This window comes from Typopeltis vanoorti, chromosome 2 (assembly GCF_054136105.1).
Source record: "Typopeltis vanoorti isolate ZY-2024b chromosome 2, IOZ_Tvanoo_1.0, whole genome shotgun sequence".
Taxonomy (NCBI): Eukaryota; Metazoa; Arthropoda; class Arachnida; order Uropygi; family Thelyphonidae; genus Typopeltis; species Typopeltis vanoorti.
In genome coordinates this window covers 22,772,872-22,789,834 of record NC_143550.1, presented here as the reverse complement: position 1 = coordinate 22,789,834, position 16,963 = coordinate 22,772,872, and the positions used below count along the sequence as shown (strand labels likewise).

General features: G+C 35.2%; 2 protein-coding genes across 5 annotated transcripts in view; one reads left to right on the top strand and one right to left on the bottom strand.

Moving 5' to 3' along the window:
* Positions 1-3,546, top strand: part of LOC150108872 (uncharacterized) — a 222,416-nt gene extending 218,870 nt beyond the window's left edge. For all 3 annotated transcript variants that reach the window (XM_090403956.1, XM_090403964.1, XM_090403974.1), the window contains one exon: positions 544-3,546. In XM_090403956.1, the coding sequence (XP_090260082.1) occupies positions 544-609 (66 nt within the window). In that variant the 3' untranslated portion in view covers positions 610-3,546. The remainder of the gene's footprint in view (positions 1-543) is intronic.
* A 2,604-nt stretch (positions 3,547-6,150) lies between these two features.
* LOC150108871 (beta-1,3-glucosyltransferase) overlaps positions 6,151-16,963 on the bottom strand; it is a 310,372-nt gene continuing 299,559 nt past the window's right edge. For both annotated transcript variants that reach the window (XM_090403934.1, XM_090403942.1), the window contains one exon: positions 6,151-6,330. In XM_090403934.1, the coding sequence (XP_090260060.1) occupies positions 6,190-6,330 (141 nt within the window). In that variant the 3' untranslated portion in view covers positions 6,151-6,189. The remainder of the gene's footprint in view (positions 6,331-16,963) is intronic.

Here is a 16,963-nt window from a genome sequence, read left to right as displayed (position 1 = left end):
TCTTTCTTCCTATTTGTAAATGAGTTATGCAGACGTCAGAGAATTTGTTTCCTTTTCAATACAAATTGAGGTATATGCTTAAATATATAACCTCATGTTATGCACTGTAAAGACAAAAGTATCATCTAAAAGTATGAAAAGTATACTGTAGTGAACTTAGTATAATGATGTACTGAAAGTTCTGCTGAAGCCCTATAGTAAGCCTCAATTCCAAAAGAAATTCAGTGTAGCAGACTTGCTATAACCATTTGTTTGGCACCTAAAATTTTGTTATAACAGTTCACTGTGTATTTAGGCTTCCTTGTTATTTAAAATATTGGCATAAGACTTTTTTTTTTTAGCTCCTTGCTACATGCGCTTTATATCTATAATTGATAGTATGCATTGTTTTCATGCAGTAAGGTGTTCTTATTCTTTCAGTTGAATGAATTATACTTTTTACTAGAACTGAAGGGCATTTATAGAAAAGTGAACATTGATTGCATTTCTTAACCATTTCTCATTATGAATCACTTCTTTCTTTTTTTCTTCTATCTTTTACAGAATGTGTTCATTAACCGTGAATTAGTCAGTCGAGGTGTGGCACAATGGGTAGAACACCAACTGTAACTCTTCCTTAAGTTTCATCATGAATCCCGCCTTCCTTCTTGCTGACATACCATTGTCAGTGAACTTGAAAAGTGGCAGCAGCTGTTTGTTGTTGCAGATGTAAAGAAAATTGGCAAAGTCACACAAATATTGTGTTTCCAAGTTTTTATAGTGCTCAAATAAATTAAAAAGTGTTGCATTTGATATATATATATAGAAAGAGAGAGCTTATTTTTCTCATGTGTGGTATTGTAGTATGCTATGAAGAATTATAATTTATGACATCATTTTATGTTCTGTTTCTTTCACAGTTTTGAAACAAGTGGTAGAATAGGGTAAGGTATCCTATTTTAACATGCATATGTTTCTCAAAATGTTTCTGGAGGATAGGGTAATAAACCTAACTTAGGTAGTTTCTTTATAATGAGAATGAGACATTTGCATTAGCTTTACGTAAAGTAGAAATTATTTTTTGTATATATCAGTGATATTTAGTAAGCATTTTTACTTCTAGATTTCAGTTATGTTTTCAAATGGTGAAATAAATTGTTATGAATACAAGAAAATCTGTCCACATGTATTTTTTAAAATATTATATAATAGAGGACCTTTACATTTGACATAGTGTTTTATTTCATAATTATTTGACAATTGTGATATTTATTAAAAAAAAATGGAAGAGGGTGTCATTGAATTATATTGTGGAACTTGAAATGATGTCATTATGTAATAGTTTGTTTTTAAGATGTTATTTATTTTTTGCAGCTAACATTTGCACAGCATTTTTTAGAAGCATGGGTTGTACTTAAAATTTAATTAGAAAGCTGCCTGTTTTCTTATGATTACATAATCTACTTTACTACTGTTGCTATATTTTTTTTTTTTGTGAGGGGGGGGGGGGGGGAGGATGTTTTTAGTTTCTAACATTACAGTGTTTTCCCTTTCATCCCCAACTAGTGGAAATGTCAGCCATAAGGGTAATCACACACTCAGTTCAGAAGTGGGGGGGGGGGGAATGTTTTTTAAAAGAAAAACAACTCTTCTTTCTGTTATATTTTGTTAAATTATTGAAGCTAGGCTCCTAATAAAATTTGCCATACCTTATCGCATCCATAATCTGTGCCTTTAAAATACTACAGGGTTCATAATTGAGTAGGATTAAAGTACTATCAATAACCTAACTGATGTATGTATGTATGCTGAAACCATTAGCACTGAGCAACATTGACAGTCTATGCTTGCTTAAGACTTAATATCAATTCTAAATAAGAATCCAGTTCGTAATTATTTGTAATATGCATGTAGTTTTTTTTTTTAACCCACGAACTTTATATTTCAAAAAAGAAAAACATAAATACTTTGAACAAGTTTCAAAATGCATACTAATAACAATTTGGGTATGTATGCTTCATTTATCTGTGGTATTTGTCAGATTAAATTATGTATTTTTCTTGCCTTGGATTAAACACCAATGAAATTGTGAATTTTGAATCTGATTTCATAATACAGAAATTAGAAATCTTTTGATATCCACTCTTTCATGAAAATTCTGAAAGATTAATATTTAGTCATATGTTTTTAATTACAGTTTTATTTATTTTGATTTGATTAAATATTTATATAAAAAAATTGCAAAATTTTCTTTCCTCATCATGTTACACATCAGAAAACATTGTACAAGAGCGATTTTAAATGATATTGAAGGGATTATAACAAGTGGATAATTTGGAGTAAGTAACCTCAAAAATGAATCAGTTCTGTTTTATTGGTTTGGTTTTCCTAATTTTATACTTGAACAAATCCAAAAAAGAATGTTTTCAATTTGCTGAAAAGGAAATATTATAAACCAAATAAAATTTTGCAATTAGAATTAAAAAAAAAATTAACTTGTCGAATTTTAGATATTATAGGCTCTCTTACAGAGAACCATATCAAAGTCTTCATGTTAGGAAAACATGCAAAATAAGGATTGGAAAAATTCAGATCTAAGTGTGAAAAACAATTTTAAGAGGTTCATTTATTAAAAGTGAAATTATAATCATGAAGGATGTTTAACATCACTATGCATAATAGGAGGTAACATTACAGATGCTAGAAAAAATTAGTTCAGTGGTAATTCCTTCTCATATTTCACTGTTACACACATCACCAGATCACATATGCATAATAGTATGACTACTGTAGAGTTGCTGAAAATTGAAATAAGTCGTTATACTAGTATTCAGGAAATGATCCGATAGGTGTTTGAGTAACTAAAATGACCCTCTTGCAATAAGTCTTTATACTTCCTGGAAAAGCATACATAATATTATATTCATTAGACACTCATAAAAAGGTTTTGAGATTGGATAAGGTTAATATTAATGATTGGTGAACCCACATATTGATAACTGAATGTGTATGGTTGTCATAAAGTTTCAGCAGGAATCATTTGTAATTACATGAATTGGTAATTAGTTTTTTCACCCACTCACACGTGCTCTGAAGATGATGTTGATGCGTTGAGATATTTAGTATTGATTATTAACAGTCGTGTTAAGGAATTAACATCTGTGTCTCAGTATGTAGTAAACAGCAGTTTTAATTCTTAGAAGACAAGGTGCTGTAATTTTCTTTGATTCACTGTAAATAGTATGTGTGTTATGCAATATTTTGTTATATAATAGTATCAAGTCATAATGGCTTTAATCCTACCTCTTGTTATGAACCCTGAGAATGCAAGATGTACATGTGTAGACGATCAAGCATTTAGTTTATAATCTTTGCTAACTTATCAGATTTGTTACGTGGATTGTTAAAACATTTAGATTCAGCATTTATGATATTTGTTAGTTGTACTTTCTCTTTGTAGATAACTGGTTTAAATGATGTTAAAGGAAACTGTATTTGTGTGAAAAATGAAACTGTTCTAGATACTTCAAATAAATTTGTTTTATGACAACTGGTGTGTATTTTCTTTGTAGCATTTGTTTACAGATATTTTTGTTATTGAAGTATGGGACATTTTAATAATCAACAAAGGCATTATTCCAGTACTTGGAGTTAATTTTTTCATAATGTGTGGAAATTGCCTGGTCTCTACCAAACTTTTTCTGCATAATATTACTTTACCCCTTTATCACATACAGGCCACTGAATTAGAAACTTTTATTTTATGTATAGGCATGTAACTGCCAATACCAAACCTTTTCAATTCCCTGTTTATAGTTCAGTTAGATGTTTCAGGAATGGCCTTCAGTAAATTCTTTGGTCAATTGCTGTACACAGGAAGATCTATTTGTCTGTATATAACTCTTCTTAGTCAATGGTGATCTCATTCTTGACACTGTCTTAGGACTACAGTAACACCTCTTAGACAAGCAATGTAAGTTATTTTTCCACTGATTAAACACTTGGGATATCACCCATAATAAGCCCTTTATCAAACTCTGAAAGGTCCCTTGTTTTACTCATTGTGATCAACACTACTGATGATTACTGACTGGTAGCATTCTTAAACATTTGCCTAGAATATGCGATGCATGTGACCAAGTATTTTGCATATATGCTATGTAAGTGATTTGCATACATCTGCATAAAAGTTTCTAATTTAGTGGCCAATATGTTGTATCTATTTTTAGTTTTCTGATTAAAGATATATATGTAAAGTACAAAGAAATATTTTGAGATGTATGATGTTTCCTTATAATTAGTATATTAAATACAGTATATATCATTTGTCATATTGCTATTGGGGGGGGGGTATGCTTACTAGTATGCAATAATCTGCCCAATATGCTATATTTATGAGTTATATCATATTAACCTTTTACTGTGATGTTTTTTCTTTGCTTTTTAGGTGTCTTTTGCCAAATGTATAAGCACTGGTTGGATTCATCTACCTGTCCATACACAAACTATTCCTTGACTCTAACAAGACAGATTTTATGGAAATTTGCTATTCTGAATTATTAAATGTTGAGCCATTCCAATGTTTTGATTCAATCATGCCATTAACATGATTGAATACAAAGGGACAGAACACGTAGAAAATATTCACTGCTGCAACTCCACTCTGAAATGTATAAAAATCTTTACAATCTATTCATGTGGTTTAAGTTTGCCGTTGACCAGCTTATTTTTATTGACAAATTCTGACCATCTGAATTTATTATTCCAATGGCAAAAGCAGCTACAGGTCAATGTCCAGACCAGAAAGCCAATCCAGGGCCTCATCTGTCATTTCGTGAATGTCCTGGAGGCCACCACCATGAAATTTTGGTGCCTTGGGCAGTCATTATTATTGTTCTGGGCAACTCCAAGGAGTCGACAGACTCATCGAGGGAGGCCCTAACATCATGTCAAGAACAACTATTTGACATTGACACAGTATCTATCATACCTTGCCTTGAATTCATTCACGGTCGTAGCATCCACAACAGACTGGAAGCTTATTCCACTCATTCACCACTCTCCAAGTAAAAAACCTAGTCATCCACAATATGAATGATCGTCTGGGCCACGGGGAACAGCTGCAATAAGGGTGGTCTGATAGTCTCCATTTATGCAGTAGGTAGCCACATCTGCCCTGGTTAGATCTGATCCTGTTGAAAGATGACCAAATCTTCCTAGCTCACACTTGGATAAAGGATTCAACTAAATTTATTATATTCTAACCAAGTGAAAAATAAACTTTCAACATCTTTCTCTAAATCCAGAGTAATTTATTAAAAAGGTGGCACACCATTTGGCAACTCCTATAGGTAGAGATGACCTTGCTAATGCTTCTGCCTGGTATCTCCACTTGGGCCTAGCTCCCACTGAGGAGACCTCAATAAAGGTCGAAACTAGTCTGGGTAGTGGCTCTTCCCTTAATGCATAACATTAGACATATCTGCAAAGAGATGTGTTCTGCATTATGGGAGATACTGAGATGAGAGTGATAGTATCTTGCTCCACCTTTGCAAGGAGTCACCTGGTGTTGCACCACCTTATCCCAGTCCTGAAGATACTTTCAGGTGCTAACTTTGTTTGCTCACACTTGGATAAAGGATTGAACTAAATTTATTATGTCAAGATGGTAGAAACTTGCTGGTATATTCAGTAGTCAGTGTATTTCAGTGTTAATGAAATACACTAACACTGACTTAGCACTGTAGAATAGAGGTAAAAAAAAAAAAGTGAAGTGAGATATTTCAGTAGTCTTGACCTGATATTGAAAAGACAAATGTGAAGAGTATGCCAGAAAAAGAGTTCCAGGCCTGTTTCCAAAAATGGGAACACCGTCTAAACCAGTGTATAAATGCACAATGGGACTACTTTGAAGCTGACATTAGTGGCTACTGTTACCTTCAAAGTAGGCAACAGTAGCCATTAATGTATAGTTCCATTAATGCACCTGTAAAAAACGTAGTTTTTTACAGGTGCATTCCGGGATTAAATTGTTACATCCTGTACGTGTCAAGGGTGGTATGGTAGTTAAAGTATGTAAAGCAAGTAAAATTACAGTTTGGTGGCTAAAGTGATTGCACCTTGAATGGTATGCCTTTTGACTCCATAAAAGTTTAAAATAATACTTTGTATTCAGTTTTAATGTATTTATTTTCAAAACAAGTATAATAGTTATAGCTCAGTGTGTATCCTCTTTGACTCTTCATTTAGCCATCTTTCGTACACTTCCCTAGGATCCACCATCCAGTGTTTATGAAATGATACAGGCATCTGGTGACTTAAATATTCAGGAGCATAATCTTGAGGACGAGCCTAAAAAAAAAAAAAAATTGAAAACTGTATCATTTAAGCTGCTTTCATCGTTAGGTTCCTCATAGTTATAATGAATCATGAACGAGTGATTCTAATCTACATAAATCCTGTACTGTAAATTTCAGAGATATTTATTATTATAATTATTATAAATATCATTGATACTCTGAGTCGTTCTTGGACTCATGACCAGGAAAGATAGAAATCTTTCCTGATCATGAGAAAATCAGTGCACATGCTGACTGGCATATAGAGTAAATAAGTTTGACATTTTTTATGTACTTAACATCAGCACTGACCAGTAATTCAGAATATTTTAAATTAACAGTTCTGTAATAGGTTTGAAGTGTGAATGGGTGTTGCCAGTAAGAAGGGAAATTTTGTAAGATAATGCAGTCAAATTCATTACGAGCCACAGTGGGTAATTCAGATTAAGGATCTTAAAGAATCTCAATTTTTTTTTTTTTTTTGGGGGGGGGGGGGGGGGGGCATAAATTAATAAACATTCCCAAAAGCCAGGATGCATTTGTAAAGTAACTTATAAACTTTCATTTGTGTGTTAAGTGAGGCATAAGTTTAAAGTTAGTATATAGTGTAGTCTTTCTGGAGGTTGTTCATTGTTTGAGTAGTTATGCATAATACTAGCATCTGTTTTTCCGTCTTGGTAATCAATCTCCTTTAAGAGCAATGATTTATGTAGTAGGGATGTTATTTTTATAGGAAATTCAGCAGACGTTGGAAACTTATTGCACATTTTGTACCACTAGTGGACTACCATAAGGTAGATCATCTTGGACCTTAGTTCTAGGACCATACATGGAGCTTTTTCAAGCTATTTCAGAATTCAAAATAGGGTGATGATACTTGGAATATTTCACTTCTCTCCTACTAGATGACAGGTATTATGCACTACTGCCCTAAGACTTGCACAGACATCCATAACTATTGAATGGGGGGAGGATAGTGCAAAAGGAATATATTTAGCCAATCAGGCACATAACATGGGTGTACTGTAATTATTGTTGATCTCACACTTCTTTGGGAATATAGTGTTTCTTAACTATTTCAAATTCTGTTTTAGTCAAAGATTCAGAGGTATTAAAAGAAAAATAATGCTCCATAGTCATGTGACAGTTATTAGTTATGGAAAGTGTGACTAATAACATGAGTGGTACCAATTTGCTTATGTGGTAATGACATACAGGGTGTTCGGGATAAATTTGACAGTTTCGTAAGGAAAAAGAAAATCTTCTTTGTATCTATTAAATTTAATGAATTGACAAAAAAACATTACAGGCAGAGTTAATTACAATACTATCAACAAGATTTACTCAAAATAACCACCATTAGCATCGATCACAGCTTCAATTCTGCTTCGGAACCTCAAACAAGCTGATGCTACAGTCTCCCTGGGAAGGGCCGCAAAAACTGTTTTAATTTTATCCATTAACTGGGCTTTTGTATTACTGGAAGTGCGATTGGTGTCTTTTTCAACTGCGCCCCATACAAAATAATCCATGGGGTTAAGGTCTGGGGAGTTTGGAGGCCAAACATTTGGACTGGTGAAGTCGTAGAAATTTTCAGACAACCATTTTTGACTTTTCCCAGAGGTGTGGCAAGGGGCCGAATCCTGCTGCCATACATACGGCCTACCATTGGCTACCCTTGTTATCCAGGGCTTGACTACAGTTAGCAACTCCACGAACAAAGCCCGAATTCCAATGCCAGGGTTCTTCAACACCTGTTCCTGCAGATTTGCGAGGAATTCTGCTGTACGAACGCAATCAGATCGTCTGCTAGGGATCTTTCTTCTTGCTACATCCTCACAGTCACCATTGCAAGTCTCTAGTTCATGTCTGATTGTTTTTACTATATTCAGGGAGCATTGGGCAGCAGTCGTAATATCCTTATTTTGATGGCGGGCACGAATCATCATGATACAAGTTATTCTCTTCCATGATTCGGGTGGGTTCCAGCTATCCATCCTTTCTGACATCTTGTATATGAATGAAGAAGGGTCCAAACTTTTAAATGAAGAGAAGTGTGTGTTAATACATGTAACTTACGGAAAAATATAATTAATTATAAATATGTCAAATTTATCCCGAACACCCTGTATAAACACATAGGAAGAGTAGATTCTCGTAGAAAGGCTTATACGTTGGTTAAACATGATTATTAATTAACTTAAGGAATTCATAATCACACTAGAATATAAATTAAACTTTAATGTATATTTCAAATATTTCGGCAATGGCATATTGCCATCTTCAAAGGAACTCAAAATAAAGACACATGGACACAGGCACTACACACAGTAAATGAGGACGAAGTGAGGAAGCTATTGTTTCTCCTAAAAGTCCTGATGGTGCTCCCTAGTGGGCTATGTGGGTATTTTTGGCCGTTGGGCTGAATACCTACATAGAAGGTCTACTGATGTATGTCTCCCAAATTTGGGGCAGTCTCATGCAACAAATTTATTGAGGTTTGGTATGTTTCTTAGGGCTGAGATTGATTCCATGAAAAGTCTTTCAAATTTGAACTTGCTACAGTGTATTATTGTGGCTTTCTTCCACCGTATTCTGTTGCGTGTATCCAGAGCATGGTCAGCAAGACCAGGGTGGCTATACTGGTGAAAACGGATGTAGTCCTTGTGTTCCGAGATTCTGATATTCGCTGTCCTGCCTGTTTGGCCATAGTAGGACAGCTTACAGCTGCAAGAGACCTAGTATACACCAGGTAGGTCTAGGGGAAGTGGTTGGTCTTTAGTGGAGCAGATAAGGGATACCAATTTTCTGTATGGTCTGTTACAAGAGGTCAAGTTATGTTTCTTTAAGATTTTTGTAATTTTTTCTGAGGTGTAGGGAATGGTGATGGATTTAGAGTAATCCTTGTTGTGAAGAGTGGTAGGGTTGTGGTTTACTGGTTTCAATATTTTTTGGGAGGATAGCCATTGGCTGAGAAAGTGAGGATATGATTTAGTTCAGTGGTTAGGGCATTGTTATTTGAACAGATTAGTTTAGACCTGTTGTATAGTGTTTTAATAACTCCATATTGTTGTGAGGGGGGGGGGGGGGAATTGTTGGTGAATATATCTCCCTGTATGGGTGGGTTTTCTATAAACTGAGAAAACCAAGGTTCCATCAGGCTGGCAAGTGACTAGTGTGTCTAGGAAAGGGAGGCTGTTGTTTTCCTCTTTTTCCAGGGTGAACTTGATTTTGGGGGTGTTAGTTGTTTAAGTGTGTTAAGGAGAGGAGTGTATCAGAGCCATGTGGCCAAATGGCGAACACATCATCAACACAGTGAAGCCATATGGTTGGTTTTTGTTGGGCTTTCTCTTCAAAAGTCTCCATAAAGAAATTGGCCAAGGGTGGGGAGAGTGGTGAACCCATGGCTATCCCCTCTATTTGTTTGTAGAATTTTCCCTGTCAAACAAAATAGCCTGAGTTCATTGTGAACTGAAATAGGGCTGAGATATCTGGAGGAAATTTGGCTTGGATGAGCTTAAGGTTTCCTTCAGTGGGACATTTGTGAATAAGGAGGAGACATCAAAACTGACCATTATGTCAGTATGTTGGAGTGTAAGGTTTTCTATGCTGGCTTTGAGGTGGGCTGAGTTATCTATGTGTGATGGTGTGTTGCCAGTATAGTATGTGAGTGCTTTGGCCAAATGTTTAGCTAATTTGTATGTGGGGGAATCAATGCCATCCACTATGGGACTTAATGGCACATTTTCTTTATGTATTTTTGGGAGCCAATATATATGGGGGGGGGGTATAGAGTTAAACGGTTTTAATTTGTTAGTAACTTCTACAGGCCAAGAAGTGACCTTAAGGAGCCTGGAGTTTTCTAATTTGTGAGTTGGTGGGATTGTATTCAATGGGGAGGTAAGTAGCCCAATCTAATAATAGAGCATTAAGCTTACCTGTGTAGTCCGTTTGGTTGAATACTACGGTGGCATTTCCCTTATCCGCTTTGGTGATTATTTTCTTTGTTATTCTTCATTTCCTGCAGGGCTTTATATTCACTATTGGGTATGTTGGTATTTGGTGGTCTTGCTTTGGTGAGAACACAAGCCACATCCAGTCTAATGTTGTTGGCAGATCCTGCGTTCAATCTGGATCATTATATCTATGGCTGGTATTTTTCTGGAGCAATGGCAAAGTTGTGGCCACGTGAAAGAACGATGAGTGCTGCAGGCTTCAAGGTAACTGAAGAAAGGGTGACTACGGTTTTGGTTAGGAGGGCAAGTTCTTTTTTAATTTCTCAAATTTCTTGATATGTCGACCCTGCAGTGCACGAGACGTCATATAAAATTGACCAAAGCTCATGATTTAATGTGTTTGAAAGCTCTTCAAGCACCCGAATAGTTTTGTTTGCATCAGCTAGGAGAACATGCGTGTTGCAGAGCGTAGCTGGTGTGATTATAAATTCGGAGAGCCTTTTGTGAAAAGAAATGGTGATTAATTTCACACAATTTGGGATTACCTGATTATCCCAGCAGTGTTTTAGGAAGGTCAGAAGATTCAGTTGTTTTGATAACTTCAGCTTCATTTTACCCTATTGGCAGGCCTTGCGTGCGATGGAATCTCCGTGGATGATAGTAATTCTCGTAGAAAGATTTATACATGATTATTAATTAACTTGAGGAATTCACAACATGCACTAGAATATAAATTAAACTTTAATATATATTTCCAATATTTTGGTAACGTCACGTTGCCATCTTGAAAGGAACTCAAAAGGTCCTTTCAAAGTGCCTGCATGTATGTGTCAATAAAGACACATACATGCAGACACTACAAACAGTAAAGACTACATCTGTTTTCACCAGTATAGCCATTCTGGTCTTGCTGACCATGCTCTGGATACACTCCACAGAATACAGTGGAAGAAAGCCACAATAATACACCATAGGAAGTTCAAATTTGAAAGACGTTTCAAGGAATCAGCCTCAGCTCTAATTTCTAAGAGATTGTCCCAAATTTGGGCGACATACAGCAGGAGATCTTCAGCCCAGCGGCCAAGAATACCTACATAGCCCACTAAGGGGGCACCATCAGAACTTTTGGGAGAAATAATAGCTTCGTCCTCATTTACTGTGTGTAGTGCCTGCATGCATGTGTCTTTATTTTGAGTTCCTTTGAAGAATGGCAACGTGACGCTGAAATATTGGAAATATATATTAAAGTTTAATTTAATTTATATTTTAGTGTACATTGTGAATTCCTTAAGTTAATTAATAATCAGGAAGAGTAGATCTTTTGCAGTTCAGTCAGCAGCGAAAATGTCTTCTGGTTTGTAAGACTTGGATTCAAAATCCACCTGGGATGCAAATAATCATAAAGGTCCTTTGAACAAAAGATGAGTTAACTAATATGATACACATAGGTAGAAGCATTTTCATCTTGCACATCAAAACATATGTATATTATTATGCTTTTAAGATTTCTGGTTTTGCTGAAATTATTGAGAGTTCCAGTATAAATGCCATATAATTCTTTTGTCATGCACATCTCCAGGTGACCAGATATATGAATAGAAATTGTGATGGGACCTAATATATTATATAATGGTACCATCATCTCATTATCCCTACTTGTCTATGTCCTTCATATTATGAAGCAATTTTCTGAACAAATCCCTATCCATCATTAACCCTATATCACCTCCAACCATTTCCTTTAGTAGAACAAAGTGCATGATCTTACATATTACTAAGGTAATAACAGACTGCCCTTGCATCTGACCAAGGTTGCAGCCTTTTCAAATCCTCTTATAGCAACATCACATCCCTAATTTTAGCATTATCTACAGAGAACTGAATATCTTTTCTCACACTCTGAACTAATCATCAATATACAGGGTGATGCTAAATTATTTTCTGGGTTTCCATGGCCTATAATTTTCAAACCAGAAACAACAAAATAAAATAGCTCACAGAATAGGAAAGTGTAACTCAAAATGTTTTAGTACCAAAGAAATACTGCAGAATGCTAAAACATGCATGCACTTTGTGACATGTAAGATGTCCAAGTGATAATCAATTTCCCTTCAAGTGTTTGCTATCATTTGAGGTATAACCGTTTCTATTGCAGCAACAATTCTGGTTTTCAGTTCATTGAGGGAGGTCACAGGGATCTGGTAAACAATGTCCTTCACTTATCCTCACAGGACGAAATCGAGCAGTGTAATATTAGGTGAGCATGGATGCCATGGAACTGGTTTACCATGCCCAACCCTACACCCAGGAAAATGCATATCAAGAAATTTTCCGACAATAAGAGCCCAATGTGGCAGTTCTCCATCTTGCTGGAACACCGCATTTAGCTGATGATCTTCCAACTGGGATAACAGACACAGCATGTCCAGATAGTTCACCACTTTCACTGTTTTTTCTGCAAAGAAAAAGAGCCCCAAAACTTCCGAACATGAAAAAGCACACCAGACATTCACCTTTGGACTATTTCTTCCAAATATTTGAATGGCATGAGGGTTTTCTGATCCCCCATATTCTGTAGTTATGATGATTTACCCTCTCTGATATGCAAAACATTTCTTCATCTAAAAATCCATCTCCAAAGGTGATTTTTCATCAGCTTCGACTTTTGACAAAATGTCTTGGGCAAATTGTAAATGGCAGAATTTATTGTCCGGCTGTAAAGCCTGAACAATCTGAAGTTTGTTAAGCATGGAGTTGATGGCGGTTATTAACAATCCTCCAAACAGTCATTTGTGGTATACCTGACTGCAAAGAAGCTTTTCTAGTTTATTTTTTGTAGGCTTCAATAAAATGCTTCCTGGACTCAAGGAAAATCTTCCTTTGAGGTGCTTGGTCTTCCTTCTCTTTTTTTTTGGTGCTGAACACTACTCACTTGAAATTGCTTTAACCAATGTTGGATAGCATTATCTGAAGGTGGATGTTTTCCATACTGAGTAATGATATTGAGTTGTGATAATGGACTTTGTTTTGAAAAACCAAAGTACACATGTTGCTTTCTCTTAAAAAGCTGCCATTTTGAAGTTTGATGTCTTAATATCTTCCAGACTTCAATGCGGCAAGTACAGTGTTGTCAAATAAAACCTTTTTTGAGTTACACTTTCATATTCTGTAAGCAGTTTTATTTTGTTGTTTCTGGTTTGAAAATTTTAGGCCACAGAAACCCTGACAATGATTTAGAATCACCCTATATATATAACATTAGTTATTAATAAATAATAAAAAAAATTACTGTGTATCTTAAAGCAGAAGGATAAACATTGTCCCTGCATAACTCGCTATCTTCTATTAGCAAACTGTCTATGTATCCAAGCTTGTAATAATATCAAATGCTGCATTGTCATGTAGCATTTGATGAAATATATATATATGATTTTTCCACATTAAAATGTAGAGAAAGCACATTTAAGCATTACTTCTATCCTACTGGATAAAAGTAATGCTTTATTATAGAATGTAACCAGATTACTGAAACAAGACTGCCCTTTAAGAAATCCATGCTGAAAAGGATTCTTATTCTTGTCCATCCAATGCATAAACATCTGCAGATTTAGATTCCTGCTTATATATTGTCACTATTTTTCTTTCAAACCTATAGTTTGGTAACAGGAACAAAACTTGTTGAACAATGTCAAATGTACTGCACATTCTCTTACTGATTGGAGATGATGCAATACTAATGCCTTAACATCAAACTTACGTTAACATTCCCTAACATTTTCTAGACTGTTCTCTCTTCTTGTATTCAGTAATACTTCCAATTCTCCAACATGAAATACACTTTTATATAAAAAAATCAAGTGGATATTAAATCCAGCATTATTTCAAAGCTGAATGTAGAAACAATGAAAGTTTCGTGTGTAGTTTGACCAGAATTGTTTCTACATTCAGCTCTGAAATAATGTTGGATTTAATATATCCACTTGATTTAAATAAATTTGTATTGCTGAACTGAAGCCTTTTGGCTCTTTATTTTAGTAAATGAAATACACTGATATTCAGTGAGCATTTGTACTACATCTTCATCTCTGCATGTGACATCTCCAGAAACTAAAGTCAGTCCTTAATATTTGGCATTTCTTTTAGTAGTCACATAACTGCAAAATTATGTGGGTTTTTTTATTCTTTCTGAACTGAAGTTTATTACTCCTTGTGCACATGAGTACTGTCCTCTTAAAATCCCCTTTATAACATCCTTTCTTTGCATAATATCATGACTAATCTATATCAGACCACTTTTTTTTCCTACTAAATTCAGGATTGCAGTCAGACATTGTCACTCATTTGTTTACTGTGTTTGTTTAGTTTCTTGCTACTAGCCAGCTATCCTCCATGTAAAAACTACATAACTGTCACTGATAGCATTGTGGTGACTTGTTCTGCTATCAGTGCATAATATGTTGCTATTCAATCCAACATTTGTGTTCCTTTTAGAATTTTTTTTTTAATTTGATTACAAACTAAATTATTATGCTTGCCAAGAAATGATTGTTGTTTAATTCTTTATCCAGGTAAACAAACAATGCTTGCAAAGTAGGCTACTAGTATATAGGGCTAATAACTTCACATCAATTGCCTCGATATCCCATAATGCAAAACACTTTCTTTCAGATGTGTATATTGCTATGCATTATGGGAAGGGTCACTCTCCAAACTGGTTTCAACCTTTATTGAGATATCATACTAAAGCAACTGATGTGAGGTCAACAGCCTGCATGTAGCCTAGTTGTGAAGATACTTCATATGCAAACTTTGCTGTTGCTTGGGTAAAGGATAAAACAAGAATATAATTACTAAGGGGAACAACAATAAGGCTTCATTTTGGCAATGTAAAATTACATAGACAAAGTGGATACTAGATCCAACATTTCAAAGACAAAGGCTTATAGAAACTATGAAAGTTTCATAAGTAGACTTGAGTGCTTACAAGAATACAATCCTTGGCATCCCGAGTTGCCTTAGTTTTTGCTTGGTCTCTGAAGAGAAACAACCAGTTAAAATTTGATAGTGCATTTCATAAAGTGAAACCTTTATCAAACACACTAACAAAAGGTGAATATATGGACACTTGGGCAGCACTCATGTCATTTAAGTAGTGCAAAATAAAGCAACTTGGGGATGTCGAGGATTGTAAGCTCTCAGGTCAGCTTATGAAACTTTCATAGTTTCTATAAGCCTTTGTCTTGGAAATAATGTTGGATCTAATATCCACTTTGCCTATGTAATAAGAATATAATTTATTCATATTCCTTTCATTTTCCTCACATGTTTTATAAAGTAGTTATCCCAAAGTAGCTCAAGGACCTCATTCTCTTTACTCACATGTTATTTCTACTTCCAGTTAAAGCTTGAGCTACCTATGACTATGTTAGAAACCTCACACTACATTTCCCAGCCTTTCTGCAATCTGGTATATTTGCTCATCTCATCTTAACATTAGCCTTATAGTCAATAATCTACCATTTTTTTTACCCATACTTGGAGAAGATGCAGCTTTTTTGATATCAGTAATACCAAACTTTTCTTTTCTTCTTCTTCCTTTCTTTTGAAAAAGTGCTATATTAATTTATTCTATTTCCATCAGTATCTTTTATCATCCACATCTCACTAACATCAACCATCAAATTTATCTGATACATCCACCTGCATATCTTAGTTATGCAATTTATAACCACTTTTACTGATTTCTTTGATGGTCAACTTACGAAACTTTCATAGATCATTTATTTTTTTGTCACTTATTATATGCTGCTTTTCCACTTTCTTATTTATCAGAGGCTAATCATTCTCAATCCTGTCCCATTCACTGCAGGTATATTCATGCTTTCATCGCTCTAGTCACCGATTACTCAACTCCCAATAACTGCGTTTAAATTATTTAAATTATATATGCTGCTTTTCCACTTTCTTATTTATCAGAGGCTAATCATTCTCAATCCTGTCCCATTCACTGCAGGTATATTCATGCTTTCATCGCTCTAGTCACCGATTACTCAACTCCCAATAACTGCGTTTAAATTATACCATACACTCCTACCACCCAATTTAAATATACAGCTTATTTGCATATTCCAAGTGAAGTGCATGCCTCATGTACAAAGAGTACATGAGGCATGCACTTCACAAAATTAGTACAGAGTTTGCTTTGCCTCTTTCCTCCTCGCAATATCATTCCATAATACATTTTTCCAAATGAGGCTATGCTACAGTACTCTTCCATACCTCCATCATTCACCCTATACCTTCCCTAATAGACTTGCCCTCATAGCCCAACTCTAATTCTTGTTTTCCCTGTCATAACGTGCTCTTTTCTCCTTTCAACAACAGCCATCAGTTTAATCCTTTATCCAAATGTAAGCAAACAAAGTTTGCACCTGAAATATTCAGGACTGAGGTAAGGCGGTGCAACTCCGAGCAAAGGTGGACCAAGCTCTCATCACTCCTTGTCTCAGTATCTCCCATAATGCAAAGCACATCTCCTTGAGGACATGTATACTGCTATTGCAGAACTGCAATATTATTAATAATAACTGCAATAACATTCAGCAACCTGGTCCACATGAACACCCATATCTATGGACATAAAGAAGACTATAGGAATCATCTTGTTTTCTAGCATAAGAGAGGGGGGGG